The sequence below is a fragment of the Triticum aestivum genome, chromosome 1A (assembly GCF_018294505.1).
Source record: "Triticum aestivum cultivar Chinese Spring chromosome 1A, IWGSC CS RefSeq v2.1, whole genome shotgun sequence".
NCBI classification, from domain to species: Eukaryota; Viridiplantae; Streptophyta; class Magnoliopsida; order Poales; family Poaceae; genus Triticum; species Triticum aestivum.
The window spans coordinates 583,145,931-583,169,926 of record NC_057794.1 but is presented as its reverse complement, the minus strand read 5'-3'; the positions used below and the strand labels follow the sequence as shown (position 1 = coordinate 583,169,926).

Below are 23,996 nucleotides of genomic sequence, written 5' to 3'. Positions count from 1 at the left end.
TTTTGTTTCTTACATGTTATGTCACTTGACTTAGACTTGGTAAAGTCTCAGTCGGCTGAGACCTAGCCACACCCTTTTTATTTATATGCACCTTCCATTAAATGCTTTGTACTGTGGCATAGATGATAAAAAAAACCTTTATTTATTTATGTAGTTACTTTTCTTTCTTGAGAGAATTTGATGGAGTTACATGTAGATGGCACTGGAGTTCTAAAAATGTGACTGAGGTTTATGTGCACTTCTGAAGAACACGAATATAATAACCACTAAATTTACAAACCCAACAGTTTATTCCTGAACTCATATCATCATCATGGCAATGCAAATTGCTCGAGGATATTGCTGCCAATCCATCACTGTGTGCAGCAAAATTGGCAAATTATGATACTTCAACAAACACAGAGAAAGAATTATGTACAAATGAGTTTGTACTCATCACTGTAAACCAGATGCGCGTGCATTCCATGCATACAATGTCTTCCAGCGCCATCTAACGCCATGCTCTTCCATGCATGTGAGTCATTGGACCCTCATCGAGTCAGTTGTTCATCCTAGCATTGGAGTCAAAGTCGTCAGAGTAGGCGCCTTGCTTGGAATTTGAATTGAAATTGGGGATAGAGACAACGAGCTCCTTGACATCGGAGCCACACGTCTGAAGGTGAGCGAGAATCTTGCTGAATTTAGGTCTCTGCTTTGTGATGGTGATGGACACATCATTAGGGAAGAGGTCTCCGCGCACAAAGGCGTGGTACATGGTGGCGGCCAGCACCACAATGATGGTCATGGTGGCAATCCCCGAAAGCCCGAGTGCCATTGCTCGCGTCACCAAGTTGTCCACCTCTGATGCATACAATACCGTCGCCAGGGCAACACTTGTCATCGGGAATGTGTATGCCCACCACGCCAGCGAGAACCTAAACCCCCAAAAGAGGTTGACGCGCACCACCAATGACACGTAGAGGAAGAGTGAGACGTAGTAAAGGAGCTTGGCACCATCGTTGAACTCGCCAGAGATCCTCGTCCAGGCCATGGATGCCACACTAGGCGCAGCGACGAAAAGAAAGAAGACCGGGTGGAGATCCTTGGGGAGTTGCATATTGGTGGGGAGCCGCTGATAGAGGGTGACAAAGAGCACAACGTAGTGGGCGAACCCAACAGCGAAGAAGAAGATTGGTAGCTCCCGGAGGCCCATCCTGGCACCAAGTAGCGCGCCGACAAAGTTGCCGACAATGGCAAGGTGGTTGGATGGGTTGGCCACCTTGGAGAGGCGCCTCTCACCACTGGACATCCATTGGCCGTAGATCTTGATATCGAGCCAGAAGATGGGCGCCATGAGAAGGTACCAGACGACATGGTGGATCTCCCACACCGGGTGTGGCACACCCTTGAGGAGGGTGTTGACGCGCACAGGGTGGTGGAACTCGCGGCGGACGGCCTCGAAGTAGAAGACAACCTTGAGGAGGTAGGTGATGGAGACGATGACGGTGAGGGCGAGTGAGATCCACCAGAGGACGTGGCTGACGGCAGGGTGTACGCGGAGGAATGCCGTAGAGGGCTCCGACTGGAGCGTCTTCCATAGCATCGCTTGGCTGCTCACGCCAAGGCACATCCCAAATGCGCTAATCGGGAACCGAAGAAGGAATGGCCATGGCTCGTCCTTGGGCAGCACCGCCACCTCTGTTGACTGCATGTCCATGCTTTAGTTAGAGACCAACGACGATGGTTTTAGTAAGGAAGGTGAAAGTTTGGGGGCACGGACACGGTACATACACGAAGGGTGTCAAACTCAGGTCCTTCGAGGGCAGCGAAGTAGCGGTCGGCGGTGGGGACGTCGTCATCCTCGTTGGTGTCCTCCTCGAAGAGCTTGGACACTGCACCGTGCTCGACGTCCGTCCCCGGCGGGTCCTGAGGCAGGCCACGGAGGTTGGAGAGCTGGCGGTTGTGCCGGCCGGAGAAGGTCCTGAACTGGTCGAATTGGCGGTCCAGCTCGCGCGTGCTGTTGCTCCGCGGCCCCTCTCCGGCACTTTGGATCACCAGCGACGACTGCGAGTGGTGTTGGGCATGCTTTACCAGCTGCGGCACGACGAGATGGCGACCCTCGACCTGCTCTGACTCGCTTGGCAGCACCGGAGTAGCGTGCACCTCAGCGATGCTGGCGTGGGCGGACGGGGGCATGCGGAGTCGTCCCTGCGCGAGGTGGATCCCGGACGGCGAGCTCGGCACGCTGAAGGAGACGGACAACGGCGTGTCCCCCAGCGTCGGCTCACCGTGAACCGCCACGGCGGCGCCACCAGTCGGAACGGCATGGTGGCCACCGGCGCCCGTCCCGGGCAGCCCCGCCATCCGTATTCTGCTGATGCTGGCCCCCCTGCCCGCCATGGCAACAAGCCAACAAGCTGTGTGGTAGTAAACACAACTCTGGCAGCAGGGCAGTCAGTTCGTCGTGGATACATGTGCATCACCGTGGCCACCTTATATACACACATGGAGAGCAGGACAAAGAGACCCCTTTGACGGTGAAAATGCTTCTCTGGACTTAGGTTAGCATCTCGTAATAGCATTTTAACTTGAGATAACCTGTTAAGAATTGGGTGGAATTGTAAAGAAGGTATATGCATGTTTTGATGTAATCAGATAGAGACCATTGCTCCCTAAAAGAAAAGATAGAGACCATCGCTAGCCTTTTTCTTTTAAAAATGTTCCCTTCCTTGATAGCTTATACAATTTCATTTGATTTTTCCAGTTGGCAGAGATTTCATTTGATTGCTTGACCAATAATGTTGTTTTAATTCTCAGTTTTGAAGTTGGAAAATGATAAGTGTAGATTTGTCTTGAGAAGAATTTTCAGGATATTATATTTTCGTTGGCACTTGCACGCATATAATTAGAGAAGGGCATTCATATGCTTAATTCTGTTTGGTTTATTCAAAAATTTCGAATTCCATTTTCTGTTGAATTGCCACCGAAATAATCATAAAGAAAATAGTCCCCGAATATGATTAACCCAAATTTAGTTGTTTGGTTCCGTGGTTAACCGAGGAAAACCCAAGTCTGTGTGCACCATCAATTGAAGCAGCGTCATCACGATTTGCGGTTAGCTCTGTACAGACATAGCTGGAAACTTTAACACCAATTAGTGGTGGAAATTAATTAAGAGACATCTTGCGTCACGTTGTAACAAAGTCTCACATCATACGCAGCTTTCATTTTTTAAAATATATTTAGAATAGAAAGGAATTAATTAAGAGCACATGTGAGCCATATGTTAATTACCTGCACGATCGCTGCACTAGCCTTTCTTAAATAGAGATCCTATATGACAACTTGCTGGAGGGATTAATACACCAGCTAAGCAATTTGACTAACAAAAGTGGCTGCGTTGCAACTGAGCAAACCAATATTAGCATATCTTAAGCAGATCAAATCATGAACTCACCGGATGGTTTCCGGCCGGATTCTTTCAGAGACACTGATTTCAGGCACATCGGTCTTCGCAATGTGATCTATAAAGTAATAGCTAAATATTTCGTTAATGGACTGCGTCCCATTCTTGATGCTCTTGCGGCCTGCGGAACAGAGCGTGGTTGTTCTACGCAAGATTGACTGGGCTCTTCTGGAGCGAGTAATGCAACAGTTGGGTTTCGCTCATCGATGCGTGAAACAACTATTTTCGCGCTCTAACAAGTATAAGTGAAGAAAAAAAGCATTCTACAAATAACATGATGCTAGGCATAGAGAAACAAGTATCCAAACTCCAAAAGATATAAGTAAAGCACAGAAAAGCCCATTCTGTTTATATACAGTGAATTGCAGAAACCATCAATATTGAAGGCTAGGGTTGTAGGAAACACATGTTTATAGTTTTGTGCGAAAAAACAGTAATTGTGTCCCTATATTATTTTATTTTATTTTATAGAAAACACTCGTCGGTGCCTTAGGCCGTTTTGAGCACGGTGATGACATGTGGGACCTGTCTATAAGGGTGACGTGACATGACATAACGGATCACAATTAGACGGAATAGCAAAGACTAAATTGTAAAAGTGCCGAAGAGGATAAGGTCCTATTTTCTCTCAGCACAGCCGCCCGCTGCCGCCCTACTCGCGCAACTCCTCCCTCCCCCCTCCCCCCCCCCACGACCTTGAGCTTCTTCGACACGGTGGTGACAGCTTCCTGAATGGAGGCAGCGGCGAACCCTAGCCCCATCCTAGGCGGCCCATGCGGCTACCGCGCCTCTGCTGCTCTCTCTGTGCTCCTTCCTCTCATTTCCTCTACTCAGCCCGACGCCTCTTATGCGTCTCCCCCCACGCGTACGATGCCCAGCCTCCCCTTGCTGTATCGGTGCCGACAAAGTGAAGAGGAGGCGTGACGACGACAGACGGTGAGGGTGCGACGACGAAGGTAGCCCACGTAGTCGTGATGAGGGATGGCAATGCTTGAGGTGCACTGCCCCTCATATTCCTGGCGAGTGCGCCATTGCTGCCACTAGGCCCCGCCATGGCCACATCATTGGCCAGGCGCTGCCTTTCTCCTGGCTCAGGTAGGCGTCCGCGTCGACATCATGGGGATCAACGATGGCTGCTTGAAGAGGGAGTGGCCGCCGGTGTCTATCAACGGAATGGTGGGAGAGGAAGGCCATGAAGGACCCGATTGCTTTTCTAGTGGTCATTTTGTAAGAGAAAATTGTACTGGGTATGTAATTAGCTTTTTATGCCACGTCACCCTTATAGGCGGGTCTCATGCTAAAAATGGTCTAAGCCGCCGACTAGTGTTACTGTTAAAAAATAGGCACAAAATTAGTGATTTTTGGCATAAATTTGTAAATCCATGTTTCTGAAAAACCTAGCCTTCAATTTCAATGGTTTTTGCAATTCTCTCCACTCTATAAAGCCAAAGTCAGAAGATATAAGTGAAGTGCATATAGCATTTTATAAATCAACCAAGGACCATAAAGAATCATCCCAAACCAGCATGGTGCATGTTTATTCGAAATAAAAATAAAAATCATGCTCCAAAAATTTACGCATATCACGTGAACCAATAAAATGTTAGGTTTGACCAAGATAAACTGGCATTTGTTGAGGAAGATGGAGGATGTCGCGGCATCCCATAGCTTGGAGCTTGATACCTCTTCAAATAATTCCTCGGTGATGCCTTGGGCATCACAAGCTTGAGCTCTTGTGTCTCCAACATTTTCTCATATCACTCTCTCCCTTCTGTCTTAAAAACTCAACATAACTTTTATTAGAGGGGTTAACAGAAATATCATCAAGTCCCATCATGTCCTATTGTAACAATATTTTTAATTATAATTTATCATTACCTATTGTATACTAAACAATTCTAGCACGCCCATGCAAAATGAGAACAATAAAATTGTGAACATAAGCAGTTTATGACAACTATAACAACAATCTGTCAAAATATGACAGTCTATAAAGATGTAGATGAAACATATACTTCTGTATCTCCAAAACTTCTAAGAAATTAGAATGTAACAGAGAACTCACATATCTATACTATGTTAATGTCATGATTTTACCATATTCTTATTAAAATATAAGAAAATACTGCAAGAAAAGTTTCTATCTCAGCAGAACACACATAAATTGCAAACTACCATATGCTAAAGGTAAACCCTGGCACTTCATGTTTGTGGTACAGTGGTTTATACATTAGGATAAAAAATTGGTTGAGAAGGTTTCATGAAAAGATTTATTTTGTTTCATGGCGGTAACAGAAATGTTCAAGGCACACTCATACTTCTGCAATGCACACCTTTCTAATCACTTCCCTATTTTGAAAATTTTTTAAGTTCCCCTCTTTATTGTTTGCTTTCAAAAAGTTTAAAAGCACACAAAATAATAAAGAAAAGCCTCTCCAAAAACTTCCTGACGGTCTCCCAGGCAATGTTTTCTTTTAAGCCATAAAGCTAGGCATATTGTGCTCAATTAACCATTCCACCATGATCCCAAGGTATATCAAAGACAATTTTGATTAACAATGATTTAGATCTCAATGGTGAGCACAAAGTAACATAGACCATGTAACAATGAAGTCTACTATGCACTGGCATGCCATAAGAGAACAAATCATGAACACAAAGTAAAGGTCAATATATAGTGTAGGCGGTTTCTTACGATTTTATTTGACTAGAAACATAAAGAGGGAGAAATGAAGTCCCTCTCTCATAATAATTGCAAACAAGAGCAGAAAGCACATGCATATTATTTTAATTAGAATCATTGTGTGGATAAGATAAACACAACCCATAAATGTAATCATTAATAAGCGCAAACTTCTCTGGTATAATGTAATTGAGAGAATTCAAAAGGATAATAGGACTATCAATTAACAACTACATTTTTTAACATAAGGAACTATAGCAAGTTCATCTCCATAAGTATTATTCTGAGGGCCCTCTTGGCCATAAGCATCAAAGTCAACAAAAAGGGAATAATTAAACATTGTATGAGTTAAAGAGTTACTCTTGTTGGAAAGTGGGCACATGTAGCTAATCCTCCCTTCCTCCTTTTATCCTTCACTCTCCTCCTCATCTTTTTCATCTAATGAGCTCACATCATTTTCTTCTTCCATTGGTTCCTGCAAAATGCCAGTCTCTTCTCCGATAGAGGCGATCCTTTTAATTTCATTAGTAATTAACATAAGGATTACTATTCAAATTTTTAAATAAATATTTAAGTATAGAAAAAAATTCAGATTTCATAGTAGCATTATCACTTCTAGAATTCTCAAGCAAAGAGGCAATTTCATAAGCACCATGAAAGTAACAAATTCTTCAATTTGTTCTATCTGGTAATAATGATATTCTCCCTTAACATAGGAAGCTAAGGTATGATTATCATTGTACTCACATTGAAAGGGGGATGTGTTTAGTATCCTTCCTAAAGCAACAAATTGTTCTATATTGAGCACACAAAGTTTAGCAAAGCAATGCAATCTGATTAATAAATCATCCAAGTGTTTCCCTTTTTTAGACAAGCGGTATTTCAAAAAGTGTGTATGATCTCCTAATGATCTCCCCAACCATGTCAGCTGGGTTCTCGTCATAAGCATAAATGGATTTAAGATAATCCATCAAGTATCTCTCTTCAACATTGGGAATTCTGGGAGATTCCACAGCCTTAGGAGCAAGTACATCTTTTTTGGTACTATTCATTTCCTACCATTAAATAAACATAAGAAACAAGTAAAGAATGGGAATAAAGGCTACTTAGTGATAAAGCCAACAGATGCACACAAGAATATTCGACCTATGGTATTGCTCCCTAGCATCCGTGTTAGAAAAGGTATTGATAAACCACAAGTGTAGGGAGCTCAAATGTAACCTTTTCGATAAGTAAGAGTGTTGAAACCAACGAGGAGCTAAAGGTAGGATTTGTATTCTCTAAGGTTCTATCAACCATACAACCCTATATACACCAAATGTTTGCTTTACCTAGAAATAAAAAATAAAATTATTTTGTAGGCATAAAAGGGTGGCTTTGCAAGAAACTAAAGAACTTGTAAATAGCAACTCTTTGCTGCAATATAAAGAAACAAGAAAGTAAAAAACAATGAGTATGGAGTAGCGGTGATAGGAGGTGTCGAATTTTTCAGCTACAATATTTAGATGATAATCAACATTGTAGTTTTATATGTGGGAGAGGCCTCTGCTAACATACTATCCGTACTTGGAATCATACATACTTATGATTGAAACCCTATCAAGCATACACAAATACAAATAATTTATTAAGGTAAAACCCAACCATAGTTTTAAGATAAATTGGTCCTTCTTCATCCCATATGTATTAATCCCTACACTCAGGTTTGGTAATCCCTATCATCATGTCCGTCCTATGCATAGTTTTCTCAACATACAACTAGCCCCAAAGTGTGATCCACATACATGTGGGCACCAAAGGACAACAACATATCAACATACAACTCAAATTAACCGTATAGATCACCAATTAACCATAGGACAAAAGGGATCTACTCAAACATAACAATGATGTAATAGATCACTGGATAATAATTAATAGCATCAAACACCATGTTCAAGAGGGGGATTACAACGTTTTGTGGTAGAGTGGACCACTGAATAAATATGCAGGAAGGTGATGGAAATGTTGATGAAGGCGGCGGAGTTGATGGAGACGATGGTGGTTATTATGGTTCCCCTAGCGGCAGTCCGGCGCCACCGAAAAGAGGTGGAGATAGAGGCCTCTCTCCTTCTTCCTTGGCCTCTCCCCTAGGTCCTTGGTGGTCATGGTTCCCGAAGGGCGAGAGCCCCACCAAGATTGGATCTCTTAGTTCATCTCAGTTTTTGATACTTTTTCTACGTCAAATCACTATTTCTTCAATAATGGGAGAACCGTAACTCTGATGGGGCTGAAATTTAAAGAATTTTCTATATTTTAGGATCTTTCTTGCGGCCGAAGGAGAGGTCAAACCGACCTATATAGCTCCCACATGATAGGCCCACCCGCCCTAAGGGCGCGTTGAGTGGGTGCCTGGCCACCCAGTGGCTCCCCTGGCTCCATCTTCTGGCTACTAGAGTCTTTTGGCCTAAAGAATTTTAGAGTAATTTTTTTGGATTTTCCCGGCTTTGATTTTTTTGCACCTGAAAAAGCAAAACCAATAGAAAACCGAAACTGGCCTTTGGCACTCAATTAATTGGTTAGTACAAATAAAAGTGATATGAAATTATACCGAAAGTGCATACAAATGATATAAATATAGCATGACCAAAACAAAAATTATAGATGTGTCGGAGACGTATCAATCACTACCAGTCATCTGGCCCGTTTGTGATGTTGAAGTCATCACTGCCACAAAAGCATTGATCGGCCAGAAGTGTCTCAGTGATGATATGATTTGGTCGGCCAATGCTATTCGCCTTTGTAGTATTGAAAATGGGTCAAAAGTGTGAGAATATTATTGTGCTACAAATTGTAAATGCTAAAAGGCATTGGATCTCATACCATAGACAGACAACTACCAAGACCTTCATGAATAGAAATTTCTCGAGTAGTAAATAAACAAGATTTCAGCTCAATTGCATGCGCGGCTTACAATTTACGAATAGAAATGCGTAAAGTGCATATCCATCTAACTGTTGTGATGATGCCTGCCGTTTGGCACTTTGTGGAAAGGAAATTAATGGCAAAAGTTTGTGGCGCATGCTTACTTGGGTATCAACTCAAACAAACAACACCGTGCTTTTCCTTCACGCACACGCAACCTCACTAACAACCATCACCTAGCTCTGTGTATTTCCGTTTGAGACTGGCGCGCCGAGGGTTTGCGTTGCTTCTCATGCAACACCACTTCCGCAACTCCTCATTCACTGCCCTAACCGTCGCCGATGCTAAGCTGGTCAGTGGGGTGTGAATTTTCTCTGCATGGATCACGATGCAGCCGCATGCTGTAGAGATGTCTGCACAAGGGCGAGCATGGTGGGGATGACGTGGGGAACTAAGGACATTACAAACCAGCCAGAGGTGGTGTAAGGAACAAGAAATACTTGGGATTGACGACCCAAGAACCCATATCAACATGGTAGGCCATTTGAAACCCACCTGTTCATTTTCTGCTAGATGATACGAGCATGAGCTAAAAAACTATGTCTCTGCCTAATGCGAGACCCCATAAGCGGAATAGCACAATAGTTTTGCTGGTTCGGGAACCTTCCGTACAGATTTCTGAAGGTTCCAGTCAGGTTTTTCCTATATTTTTTATGTATTTATTTATTGGTTTATCTTGCTTTTTCCAGCTTTTTCTTTGTCTATTAATTTTTATTTTTTACTGAATTTTTCCTTTTCATTTTTCAAATACATGCTTTTTTTAAATACACATTAAACATTTTTTGTATACCGGTTGAATATTTTTTTGATACATGTTAAAATATTTTCCAGATACATAAAACATAGTGAATATTTATAATACATAGTGAATATTTATAAACACACATTGAACATTTTTCAAAATTTTCACAACCAATTCTGTAAAACATGCAAAAAAATTGTTAAGTAGTTGAATACTTTTTAATGACAAATTTGTTTTTAGAAATTGAAAAAATAGCTAAATTTAATTAATAATTTTAAAAATTGTCTTGAAAGAAATTTAAAATGTTCGACTAATTTTTAAATGTCATGAGCAATTTATTGCCTGGTACAAAGTTTTTTCTAAAATTTATGTCACTAAGTTTTTAAATTTTGATGAACATTTCTAAAATGACATAAACATAATTTTAAACAGGCGAAGATTTTATTTAATGGTATAAATATTTTGTAAAAAATCATGATAATTCATTTAATGACATGAATATTTTTTAGAAATTGTACCAATATTTTTTCCATTTTATGAATAGTTTTTTGACATGCCATTAACATATTTTTGAACTTTTCAAATTTTGAAAATGTCATGAGCAACTTTTTGAATGGTCTAATTTTGTTTTCAAGAATTACGTGAACAATTTTTTACATTTTTTGAACATTTAAACAGTATCATAAACATAATTTTAACATGTACACATTTTGTTTAGTGGTACAGACATTTTTTTTTCAAAATATGCGAACAAACTTTTACATTTCATAAATATTTGAAAGTATGGTATGGACATATTTTTAAACTTGTGAACATATTATATAATAAAGTATGATATAATAATTTTCTATAAATTGCATGAACATGTTTACATTTCACAAATATTTTTAACGTACTATGATATTTTTCAAATAATAAGGAAATTTAGTACACGGGCCGGTCTGAACAAGGGGCAACTGAGGCGAGGGACCGTCTAGCTCGCAGTAAGCGAGTTAGATGCATGGTCAACAGTTTTTTTAATCCATGGTCAGCATTTTTCTATATACATTCAATATTTCTCAAATACAAGTACAACAATTTTTTAATGCATGGTCGACAGTTTTTCTACACACATTTATCATTTTTCAAAAGCAAGTTTTACATCTTTGAATACATGGTCAAAAAATTTCTATACACATTTAATATTTTTTGGATGCATAGTCAACACTTATCAAATATTTTTTTTCAAAAGTTTGATTAACATTGTTTAAATACATGATTAACTTTTTGCAGACATTATAGACATATATATATATATTTATTTATTTATTTATTTTTATATATATTTAACATTTTCAAATGGTTGATTAACATCTCACAATGCAATTTAACATTTTTAATACAATAAAAGATTATTATTTTTGCATACATGGTCAATATTATTTCTATACACATTAAAGATTTCTCAAATGCTTGATCAATTTTATAAAATAATTTTTTCATTTTTTGGCAATGCTTGATTAAAATAATTAAATACATGAACATCTTTTTCACACGCATTGTATATATTTTTCATACACATGTGAAACATTTTCTCTGTACACATTCAATTATTTCAAATGCATCTTTCATTTTTTAAAAGAATTATGTAAAGTGTTCTTTTGTTGTACAAACCAATGTAAAAAAGCACGGAATCAAAAAACATGCAAGAAAAATAAATGAAGAAATGAGCCCATGGCCTCCCGCGCGACCGGCCCGATGTGAGATTTCCCTCTGTCTCGCTTACAGCGAGAGACATAAGGGCGCCCATATCGAGAGTAATATCTCTGAGAGCTTATGTTCTATGCCCAAAGCGCCGCTTAGCCCACTTGGCGCTCGAAGCCTAGGGGTAGTGAGCCAACCCACCATCGCTCGCTCGCTTGCATAGTCGCTTGTATCTTTACAGCGCTGCAACAGCCTCCACGGCCGCCATCACGGATCTTTGGTCCCCTCGCCTCCGGCTGCCATCTTGGTGCCGCGAGGTGACCTCGCACCGGAAGATTGTTATGTTCTACGTCAACTTCTAGTGAACTTCATATTTTGTGAGAATAAAATTACTCTCGTTTTTTTAGCGGTGCCATGGGATTAGAGAGTTTTCTGTCCTCACATATACGATTATTCGGATACGATGAGTTTATATTGGTGTGTCAAGTTTTTTTGTTGGATTGATTATTTGTCGAAGAGAAATCTGTTATCGACATCACCATCAAGATATCGTGATTTGACGGCCCGCACTTCTAGGGGATCATCCTGGACCCAAGTATGTTCATCGATCAAGATTTCCCATTTTTTTTGGATGACCGACTCAAGGCGCATTCAAAAAACATTATTGATAATGTTCGTGCGGATGAAAGAGGGACAACAACGTTGCTCCAGTCCAATTGCAGCCTTTTTACCAAAGTTTTTGAAGTATTTTTTCTGGTAGAGATTGATAGCACGAAGAACATGTCGCCAAGAGATCTTATTGTAATTCTTAGTTTTAGGAGTTACTTTGTATTTTCTCACATCTTAGATTCAAATCAGTGTAACTGTAATTGTTATAACTTTGAATAAAATTACAGGTGTTTTTTTAAATCGCAGGCATCTCATTTAGCTCGTTGCCTAAAAAATCTCTCTGCAAGCTCGCATGCATTTCGCTGGTTGACAATTGACTTTTTAAAAAATTCATAACATTTTAAAAAAGGTATAATCTGAAAAGAGTACACAGGTTTTTGAAAACAGCTGGAATTTGAGAAAAGTTCACAAAAATGTACATGAAAATAAATGTCACGAATTTAGAAAAACAGAACGAGAAAATTGAAAAAAAAACAATCACCAAGTTTTTAAAATGTCCATGAGTTTGGAAAAAAGTTCATTGTTTTTTTAAAAGGTTCATCAGTTTGAAAAGGTCATGAATTTTGAAAAAATGGTCAATTTGAAAAGCAATTCATCAGTTTGAAAAAGTCATGAATTTTGAAAAAACTGGTGAATTTGAAAAAAGTTAGCAGAATTTGAAAATAAAGTTCATCTATTTGGGGAAAATGTTCATAAATTGTAATAAAAAATGTTCATAAAACTGAAAAATATTCATAGATGTGAAAATGTTTTTGAATTTGAAGAAATTTTTCTAATTTTGTAAAAGTTCATGCATTTTAAAAAGTAAGAAGAAAAATAAATAAAACCCGAATAAAATTGGCCTGGGACAATGTAAATGAAAAAACCCTGCTTGTAAGCTTCTGGAAGCTTCCCAAAAACGGGAACAGTTATCTCTCACTGCGCCAGTTAATGAAAATACACGTTAACTAGCGCTGACGGCGCCCTATAGAAACCAGCTGTATCTCGCTTATTGTGAGGCGAATATAATTCTCACCTACATCCGATTGCTAGTGGGCCATGTCCCAATTATCGATTTCTTGTGGTTTTTGCTAGACAGCTGGTTTATTTCGGTAGGTGCTCGACACGTGCGTCTGCTCCTCTGCTTTCTCTTTTTTTTTGAACATCCTCTGCTTTCTCTTACTGCACGTGTGTCCATCTGATTTTTTCCATCCCTTTTGCTTTTGTCTCTCTTTCTTTTTATTTCTCTTCTTCCTTTCCATTTTCCATTTTCTTTTTTAGTGTTTATATTATTTATTTTTCCGGTTTTTCCCTTTTGATTTTTTATTTTCTTCGTCTCACTTTTTTCCTTCTTCTGGCTCTTTCTTTTTGTTCAGCGTGTAAGACAAAAATATTTGTAATCTTTCATAAGAATTTTTTTTGTCAATTTAAAAATCTCATATTGTATTTAAAAATAGTTGGCGCATATTTAAAAAGGATTGACTGTGTATTTGAAAATATATAAACCATGTATTTCAGAAAGGTTAATCGTGTATTGTTTACTTTGTATCATGAAATATTCAACATTATTTAAGAGAAATTTAGCATGTGTTCAAAATGGTAATCGTGTACTACTCATCGAGTATGTAGAAAATTTTCATCATTTCTTCAAAAATGTTCATCATATCAAAAAAGTGTACCATTGTCAGTCAAAGGAAAGTGCACTGTGTATTTTAAAAATATGTGATTTCCGTCATTAAAATGGCATGCATAATTTTGCACGTATTTTTTTTGAGTACACAATGAACATTTTTGAAATAAATGATGCACAGTTTCAATATGCGATGAACATTTCATCTTTTACTTTTTTTTCCTTTTACCTTTATTCAGTTAAGTTTTTTCCCTTTCCCCTATTTTATATACCGTTTTCAGTTTTTTTTTCTTGTTCTTTTTCCTTTTTTCCTTTTCTTCCTTAGGAAAATATAATTTCCACAAATGAACTTTTTAATACATACTGAACATTTTTCTGATGCATGAGGTATTTTTTTCAGCACGTGATGAACATTATTAACATACAATGAATGTGTTCAGATGTACATGAAGAACATTTATTTATACATTCTTTAATATATGATATATTTGTTTTAACACATGATGATTTATTTTTGTCTGAAATACACTATGGACATTTTTGAAGACATGATTAATATTTTGTTAATACAAGAATTAACACACGGTGAATATCTTTTTGTAGCACATGATGAAAATTACTTAATACATGGTGAACATTTTTCAATTACAATATGAAAAATTCATGAAATACATATTAAATATATTTTTAAAGTACGCGATGAACATTTTCTGATATGCGATGAGCATTTTTAATACCCAAACATTTTTATAAAACTAGTAAATATTTTGTATTTTTCCACTTATATATTTTAGAAAAAAAATTGATATATCTGTAATGGGAAAACAAAAAATAAACAAAATAGGTAAAAGAAGATCATATACACCAAAGTCTGCACAACTGGAGTTCTACCGGTACCCAAAGACAAATCACACAAGTCAGCACCACGACATTGACTCAGTATTGCGCGAAGGACAACATCATATCGTACGAGTTACCATGGCTTTGGGTGGTGCCTTAGCCACTGGGGTCTTGCCGAGTTGGCCATCGTGTGGGGGGGGCGGGGGGGGGGGGGGGGGGGCTCCATGACCAACGAGCGTTGTGGCCACCTACTCGTAGGTGCGTGGAGGCAGCGACCTATCCCATGCATCAAATGACATATCTTTTCTTATAGAAATTGTCGAATTGAGATACATGTCTTCTCACTTCCTATAATTTTTCCATCCCTATGATATTCCTATCCTATGAAGCAAAGGAAACCTTTGTTTTGTAGTTTAGGCCAAAAGGAAATGAGATTCTACAATGCACATGATATACCATGCATGCATCCACCATTTTTTGGGTGATTTGCATCAACTTGCATTGTATCCTCAGACACTCTCAATTCCTATCTATTTGCTGTTCTATATTGCTCAATTTGTCATGTCGACCTGACCTTTTTTAGCTTATATGATCATGCACGATCATCTCTCTCCACTTCTCTCACCTTCTACACACCCAACAACTTTATTCATGATTCGCGCGTACTACTGAGACAACTGGATCAAAGTTCAGAAACACAGCTGATTTATTTGTGATGTCAATACATTGCTACAGAACATACGGTTTTGATGCTTCCCTTGCCTTTATACCATAAACTTCTTGATTCGACACAACTCTCTCCCATGTTTAATGATGATATTTTTCGTTCCAACTTGGATATCCCCGAAATGATCTAGATTATGTTTTTTACCAAAAAGTTGCACCTTAAAAAACCCATTTATTAACACATTTGCCTTCTGGTTCACAAAAATGTGATGTTTGGAGATGGAAAAAGGCATCTAACTTCACCAACTAGTTTGCATTGCAGTACATGTTTAATAACTAAGAAAGTTGAAAATGTTTGGAAAATTACTTCCCGAGTCAAACCTATGCATATAATTTTTCAAGTTTCCAATCTATATTTAAAATAATATAGTTGGTTATCCAAAGTTGACAAACTTGCATGATAAACCTAATGGCACAATTTTTATTGAGCCAGTCTGGAAATTCCTAACAGCCAAATTAGAGGAACTTGATGCACGAATTCAAACTAATAAGGTGGCATATAACACTAGACCTATGCGTTTTCTCGATATCAAATGCATCCACGTATCACCACGTGTGTACATAAACGTTGGTTTGCCTCAAGCAGGGTGAACTTTTGTTCCAAAAAAGGGGATGCATAGCGATTTGAAGTGGTAGAAATATACATATTTTTTGTAGAAAGAATATTAAGTACAACTTGGTACCGGATTTGGGCTGCTCTGCCCACTGATGGGCCCAAAGCTACGTCTTCGGCCCGTCAAGATGACTTGGGATATGAATATCTTTGGCCCCTTCAAAAATCTGAAACATCTTTGGCTGATGCGCCGTGGCGAGGCGATGGAGGCGCCTCCCGCGCATGCTCCCCGATCTCAACATACACATCGCGACACTCGTATCGCACCGTTGCTGGAGATCCTCGGCAAATAGTGTCATGGCCACGTACACCACAATTGTAACGTGGTTTCTGCTCCCCACCTATCACCGGACCAACTTGCGCCTCTCCTTTTTTTTGATCATAAGAGGGGGTTTCCCTCCAATTTCATTAATGAAACCCAACCACAGAGAACTATTATCCGATCACAACTCAATCTAAAGCAGGATAGTTATGAACTACTAATAGGAAGGATTACTACTAGCAGGAAACAGTACACGAGCGTTGTGGCCACCTACTCGTCGGTGCGTGGAGGCAGCGACCTATCCCATGCATCAAATGACATATCTTTTCTAATAGAAATTGTCGAATTGAGATACATGTCTTCTCACTTCCTATAATTTTCCCATTCCTATGATATTCCTATCCTATGAAGCAAAGGAAACCTTTGTTTTGTAGTTTAGGCCAAAAGGAAATGAGATTCTACAATGCACATGATATACCATGCATGCATCCACCATTTTTTGGGTGATTTGCATCAACTTGCATTGTATCCTCAGACACTCTCAATTCCTATCTATTTGCTGTTCTATATTGCTCAATTTGTCATGTCGACCTGACCTTTTTTAGCTTATATGATCATGCACGATCATCTCTCTCCACTTCTCTCACCTTCTACACACCCAACAACTTTATTCATGATTCGCGCGTACTACTGAGACAACTGGATCAAAGTTCAGAAACACAGCTGATTTATTTGTGATGTCAATACATTGCTACAGAACATACGGTTTTGATGCCTCCCTTGCCTTTATACCATAAACTTCTTGATTCGAGACAACTCTCTCCCATGTTTAATGATGATATTTTTCGTTCCAACTTGGATATCCTCAAAATAATCTAGATTATGTTTTTTACCAAAAAGTTGCACCTTAAAAAACCCGTTTATTAACACATTCGCCTTCTGGTTCACAAAAAGGTGATGTTTGGAGATGGAAAAAGGCATCTAACTTCACCAACTAGTTTGCATTGCAGTACATGTTTAATAACTAAGAAAGTTGAAAATGTTTGGAAAATTACTTCCCGAGTCAAACCTATGCATATAATTTTTCAAGTTTCCAATCTATATTTAAAATAATATAGTTGGTTATCCAAAGTTAACAAACTTGCATGATAAACCTAATGGCACAATTTTTGTTGAGCCAGTCTGGAAATTCCTAACAGCCAAATTAGAGGAACTTGATGCACGCATTCAAACTAATAAGGTGGCATATAACACTAGACCTATGCGTTTTCTCGATATCAAATGCATCCACGTATCACCACGTGTGTACATAAACGTTGGTTTGCCTCAAGAAGGGTGAACTTTTGTTCCAAAAAAAGGGGATGCATAGCGATTTGAAGTGGTAGAAATATACATATTTTTTGTAGAAAGAATATTAAGTACAACTTGGTACCGGATTTGGGCCGCTCTGCCCACTGATGGGCCCAAAGCTACGTCTTCGGCCCATCAAGATGACTTGGGATATGAATATCTTTGGCCCCTTCAAAAATCTGAAACATCTTTGGCTGATGCGCCGTGGCGAGGCGATGGAGGCGCCTCCCGCGCATGCTCCCCGATCTCAACATACACATCGCGACACTCGTATCGCACCATTGCTGGAGATCCTCGGCAAATAGTGTCATGGCCACGTACACCACAATTGTAACGTGGTTTCTGCTCCCCACCTATCACCGGACCAACTTGCGCCTCTCCTTTTTTTTGATCATAAGAGGGGGTTTCCCTCCAATTTCATTAATGAAACCCAACCACAGAGAACTATTATCCGATCACAACTCAATCTAAAGCATGCTAGTTATGAACTGCTAATAGGAAGGATTACTACTAGCAGGAAACAGTACACGCCACAAGTGGCAGGTAGGGGGGGGGCAGCCCCAAATCGAACAAGTATGCATTACAACCCAAAAGTTGCCACCGAAACATCAGAGGGGAAGGAGGGAGATGGGAACTAAAAGCCAGCTTCAGCATCCTAGTCCCAGCACCACCGACCTCCAGCCTTGTGACACCCGGTACACATCACTTGCCACCTGCTCGACCAGCTTTGCCCCCAAAGTCAGAAGATTGTACCTCGCCTTCTACCCCATAGACGTAGACAACCCGTGCCTGCGCTCCATCGGCGAGTCCATCACAGCCACGCCTCCGACTGCCTTGAGCTCACCATACGCAAGGCATACCTCGTCGACGTCGAGTTCGGTCCACGCTTCACATCGTTCCTCATGGCCTACCCCATTGCCTTCGCCCAGCTCACCAGCCCCACCCTACACGACTTCTTCTTCTCCACCACCTCGGAGATCGATGGTCTCCTTGACGTCTACCATGGGCTAGAGCTCCTGTCGGATTTGTCACGGCAGATGTCCTAGTGTGTGGACTTAGTCGCGAGGCCAACACATCTATGTGGTAGCTTGAGAGGGGTTGAGCGGGACGAGAGACGCGATGTTTTACCCAGGTTCGGCCCCTCACGGTGGAGATAAAAGCCTACATCCTGCTTCATTGATATTGATGATGATGATCACGGTTACAAGTGTGCTCTATCTCGAGAGCTATTGTCTAAACCTAACTTGTCCAACTTGTGGAACTTGTGAATCTTGTCCCCTTTTGGGGAGCCCTGCCCCTCCTTATATATGTTGAAGGGGCGGGTTACATGTGGAGTCCTATTAGGATTAGGACTAGTCTATCTTAATACAAACCGGATACAAGTCCGGGTCTTGACTTCTTGTAAGGGAAATATTCCTCACACCTTTTCTCTTAAACCGGCCCACCATTAGCATAAACCGGCCTTCTGGGCCTTGGGCCTTGTCATCCATCTGTCCCGCCCGCCGGATTACCAATGAGTCATAATGTTCAGGCGGGTTGCTTGTAAACCGCCAAGTTAGGGCGGGTCGCCAGTGAATCGCCAAGTCTCAGCTGGGTCTCAAGTAAACCACCAAGTCCGGCTGGGTTATACTTCCGGCCGGTTTACGCTGCGGGGTATATCCCCGACAGCTCCTGTCCTTAACCAACTACAAGCGTTGGGCCTTTGTTGTGGAGAAATTGGAGATCGACACCCCCAACTCGTCGCTCTTGGCCTTGGAACTCCATGGTTGCTCTTTCCCCGGAGTCGAACTGACGGCAGTCCCAAAACTTGAGCGCTTTGTCTGCAACGCCACTAATTTTGTCCAGTGCGTGAGTTTTGGCTATTGTCCTTCCCTTCGTGTCATAAAGCTCTCTGCACGGCATCTGCAATGCTACTTTGAGAAATTGTCATTCAATAGCCTCAGAGATGCTTATTTTCGCAAGCTGAATATCTCCAGGATGGCTTGGATCCTTCCTATTTTAGATGCGGCACCCTTCCTCAAAAATCTTTATATTGAGGTACGTAGTAGTGCACCTTATCTATCTATCTATCTATCTATCTATCTATATTTGTTTCTAATAAGAAGGCAAAACCTCTTGCCATCTGCATGCATCCTCTGATGCATACATCTGGAAGAAAAATCTTATCTTCTCTACCATTTTAGATATTTTAAACATGTTTTGTTTTTGTAGCTATATCCTCACTTTAGTAATCGAGGTCTCTACAAGTTCACTGTGGTAGGGGAAAGACCTAAATTTGAGCACCGCAACTTGAGTTCGCTGGAGATAAAAGCCTATGAAATTAGTACGGACATGGACGTGATGAATTACATCAGGCTCATTAGGAAGCATGATGTGTATTGGAAGAGGATACACTTGCTTGAGCAATGCAAGTACCCAAATTGCGATGGTGTCACGTGCTTGTGTCAAGTGGAACACGACCGAAAGAAAATCTTATGTGACATACTCAATATTGGATTCTCCACATCCGTAGAGATAACAATAGAGCCAGTGGTTAATTACAAAAAGGAAAACCATAGAGCAAGTGGCACGAGTATGCTAGCCCTGCTTGTGCAATGATATCACGCTTTATTCAGAGTGTAGTTCATCTTTCTGCAAGCAAAAGAACATGCATTTTGAACTGAAGTTTGTGGCGGAGTTGATCTGTAAGTGCTTTGATTTGTGGGACGAACCCAGTTCTGTCTCTGTTCCAGGCAACAAGTAGTTTTTTAAAATAAAATAATACATAATTATGTTAGCACATATGAGGTTTTCATTAAGCAACGAGAAATAATTTGTAGACCTTTTTGAGAGAGAAGAATTTGTGGAGTTAGTTCAAAGCAATACGGTTAAATATGTAACTATATGGATGCCGGAACTAATAGACACGGAACACCAAAACCTGGCTTTAACCTATCATGTAAGGAAAGCTTAGTCTGAAAGTACCGCCATCAACAGTATCTTTCGATTTAAGCAACGAGGGAATAGCATGTCATAGTCACACACACAAAATGATTTTGCAAATTCTTCTCTCTTATTTGAAAATCTCACTTCCAAAGTTGCAAACTCACTAGGCCATCCATTCTAGTTGATGCACCTTTGGTGAAATGTTTCTGCAATTTCAGGTCTATGGAGTTACTTAGAGATCAGAATAGAGTAAGAAATGTAACTTACTTCTGATGAACGAAAGTATATAACCACTAAATTGACAAGCTCAACCGTCAAGTCCGGCAATTATATCACTGTCATGGCAATGTAAATTGCTCAAGGATATCGCTCCTAATCTGCAACTATGTGCAGCAAGTTCACAAAAACGAAAAAGAATGGAGAAAATATAGAGACCTCTATACAAGTTCCACTAAGCAACATGTTTTGCACCTACCGTCTCACATTCTTCTCTTCCGTGCCCGTGTGCCATTGGAGTCTCACCGGCACTGATGTTCATCCTGGAGTTGGCGCCAGAGTCAGAGTAGGCGCCCTGCCTGGAATAGGAACTGAAATTTGGGACGGAGAGAACGAGCTCCTTGACATCATAACTCGATGGCCGGAGATGCGCGAGGATCTTGCTAAACTTGGGCCGTCGCCGTGTGATGGCGATGGACACATCATTGGGGAAGAGGTCCTTGCGCACGAAGGCGTGGTACATGGTGGCGGCTAACACGCCGGTGACTGTGACAACGGCGGTTCCTGACAACCCGACTGCCAGTGCCCGTGTCAGCACGTTGTCTACCTTCGATGCATACAATGCCGTCGCCAAGGCCACACTTGTCATTGGGAATGTGTACGCCCACCATGCCAGGGAGAACCTAAACCCCCGAAAGAGGTTGACGCGCGCCACCAACGACATGTAGAGGAATAGCGAGACGAAGTAAAGGAGCTTAGCGCCATCGTTGAACTCGCCAGAGATCCTTGTCCACGCCATGGACGCGACGCTAGGTGCAGCGACGAAGAGGAAAAAAACTGGGTGGAGCTCCTTGGGGAGCTGCACGTTGGTAGGGAGCCGCTGATAGAGAGTGACGAAGAGCACCACATAGTGGGCCAACCCGACAACAAAGAAGAAGATGGGCAGCTCCCGGAGGCCCATCCTAGCGCCAAGCAGCGCACCGACGAAGTTGCCAACGACGGCGAGACGGTTCGATGGGTTGGCCACCTTAGAGAGGCGTCGCTCGTCGCTAGACATCCATTGTCCGTAGATTTTAAGGTCGAGGCACAGGATGGGCGCCATTAGCACGTACCAGACGGCGTGGTGGATCTCCCACACCGGATGCGGCACACCCTTGACAAGGAAGAGGCAGGCGATCCATGGCGCAAAGAAGAAGTTGGCGCGCACAGGTTGGTGGAACTCACGGCGGACAGCCTCGAAGTAGAAGACGATCTTCAAGAGGTAGGTGATGGAGACGACCACCATGAGTGCGACGGAGATCCACCAGAGGACGTGGTTGACGACCGGATGCACGTGAAGGAACTTCGTGGAGGGCTCCGACTCCAGGGTCTTCCACAACATGGCCTGGCTGCTCACGCCAAGGCACATCCCAAAGGCGCTAATTGGAAACCGGAGCAGGAACGGCCATGTCTCGTCCTTAGGCAGGACCGCCACCTCTGTCGACTGCACGTTCACATTGTTATTAGACACAAAAACGGTTGTAGCATGCAAAGGTGAAACTTTTTGGTGGAATGCTACACGGTTACGTGGTACGTACACGGAGGGTCTCGAGCTCGGGGCCTTCGAGCGCGGCGAAGTAGCGGTCAGCAGTGGGCATCTCATCGTCCTTGTCGATGTCCTCCTCTGAGATCTTTGACGCCGCACCTTTCTCGACGTCGGTGTCCTGTGGCACCCCGCGGAGGTTGGAGAGCTGCCGTTCAAGGCCGCCATAGAACGTCTTGAAGTGGTCAAACCGCCGGTCTCGCTCCCACGGGACCTTTGACTCGGTCGGCAGCACAGGAGCGGTGCCCACATCGGCATCACCGGCGCAGACTAACGGCGGCATGCTGAGCTGCGCAAGGTGGAGCCCCGACGGCGAGCCTGGCACGCTGAACGAGACAGAGCACCGCGTCTCATCCTGAGCCGCCCCGGCCGCGTCTTTGGTCATCTTGTCGGCGGCGGCGACTGCGTCTGCAGCCTCCATCAAAGAAGCGCCGGCTGTCCGCGGCACGGCACGGACGACAAGCGACTCCCGGGACAGAGCGCACCCCGGCTGGCCGTCCAGTACCCCCGCCATCTGGATGCTGACCTCCCTCGTTGCCATGGCAACAACCTCTCTCTCTCTCCACCGTTGAAGCCAGCTGTAAGCTCTTGAAAACGGACAACTGGTGAGTGAATGGATATGCATCGCATCGTGGGCATGGCCAGCTTATATACACGCGACGCGCACACACACATCCCAGCTGAGGCTGATGGATCGACCGACCTACCTGTGCTAGACTGCTAGTGGTGCGCCGCCGGGCGAGGCGGTCAGGCTCAAATCAGCGGCGCCGGCACGGGGTGGGGATGAGGCGCGCACGTGGACGGGAAGCACTAGAAGGTTCCACGCATCACCGCATCACGTGGACGAAATTCTTGTGTGACCTCGACTTGGACGGATGATGTGATGGAGAGCTCGATCGAACGAACATGTCTCGTGTCTTGTCAGATGGGTCTTCTGTGCTGAGCCCGCAAGTCTGTGGGTTGGTGGAATAGCGACGCCCGAATAATATTTCCTTTCCCTTGTCTCAGATTTATCTAGATATGGATGCATTTAACTTTAGAGCGCGATTAGTTGCATCGAATGCATCCATATCTACATAAATCTAAAATAAATCTTTTGGGACGGAGGGAGTAGTATAGATGTATTAGTTTGCCTTAAATAATAGTAATAATACTATGAATATGACTGATTAAATTGGTGCAAAGATAGGGGGCCCAGATCGTGCTCAAACGGGCAAACACGTTTGGAAAAAGAAACTCTAATCATACTTATTGTTATTTTTTCTACAATTATAGGTGTATATTAGTTTCTTAGATAATGAAATCTTTCCATTAATCATATAATACATTCACCAAAGTTGGTGTGGGTGGTGGCGTGAATTGTTTAGATTGCTTATTATCACGTGTGTCGCATGGTGGTACCACACAGTCTTAAGAGCATCTCCAACAGCCGCCCAACGCGCGACGCCCTAAAAAGTACTTTGCAGCGCACCCATCGTTTGGAAAAGCGTGGCAGACAGCGCTGGCTCCAGCATCCACGCTAAAATTTAGCGCGCGCGTAGCTCCAACAGGCGCGCTATTGCACAAACATTGCATACATATTTTTTAAATAAAAACGATACATAAATTCATCGTAGATAAAAACGATATATATATATTTTACATAATTCATAGCATAGATAGATAAAACTACGGTGCAACTACATAC

General features: G+C 41.8%; 2 protein-coding genes across 2 annotated transcripts; both read right to left on the bottom strand.

Moving 5' to 3' along the window:
* Window positions 1-387: 387 nt before the first annotated feature.
* LOC123182682 (S-type anion channel SLAH2-like) lies at window positions 388-2,379 on the bottom strand. The gene is made up of 2 exons (XM_044595341.1): window positions 1,771-2,379; window positions 388-1,684 (listed from the first exon to the last, which is right to left on the bottom strand). The coding sequence occupies exons 1-2, from the start codon at window positions 2,377-2,379 to the stop codon at window positions 539-541; spliced, it is 1,755 nt and encodes a 584-aa protein (XP_044451276.1). The 3' UTR covers window positions 388-538.
* Window positions 2,380-20,291: 17,912 nt separating this feature from the next.
* LOC123182675 (S-type anion channel SLAH2-like) lies at window positions 20,292-22,929 on the bottom strand. The gene is made up of 2 exons (XM_044595330.1): window positions 22,305-22,929; window positions 20,292-22,210 (listed from the first exon to the last, which is right to left on the bottom strand). Exons 1-2 carry the CDS (start codon window positions 22,848-22,850, stop codon window positions 20,963-20,965), a joined length of 1,794 nt encoding a protein of 597 aa, XP_044451265.1. The 5' UTR covers window positions 22,851-22,929; the 3' UTR covers window positions 20,292-20,962.
* Window positions 22,930-23,996: the final 1,067 nt, after the last annotated feature.

Excerpts from the sequence above, each read along its gene's own strand:
- LOC123182682 (XM_044595341.1), bottom strand. The coding sequence starts at position 2,379 with ATGGCGGGCAGGGGGGCCAGCATCAGCAGAATACGGATGGCGGGGCTG. Across the intron at positions 1,685-1,770 it reads CTGAGTTTGACACCCTTCGT|TCAACAGAGGTGGCGGTGCT; the intron begins GTATGTACCGTG and ends ATGGACATGCAG.
- LOC123182675 (XM_044595330.1), bottom strand. The coding sequence starts at position 22,850 with ATGGCAACGAGGGAGGTCAGCATCCAGATGGCGGGGGTACTGGACGGC. Across the intron at positions 22,211-22,304 it reads CCGAGCTCGAGACCCTCCGT|TCGACAGAGGTGGCGGTCCT; the intron begins GTACGTACCACG and ends GTGAACGTGCAG.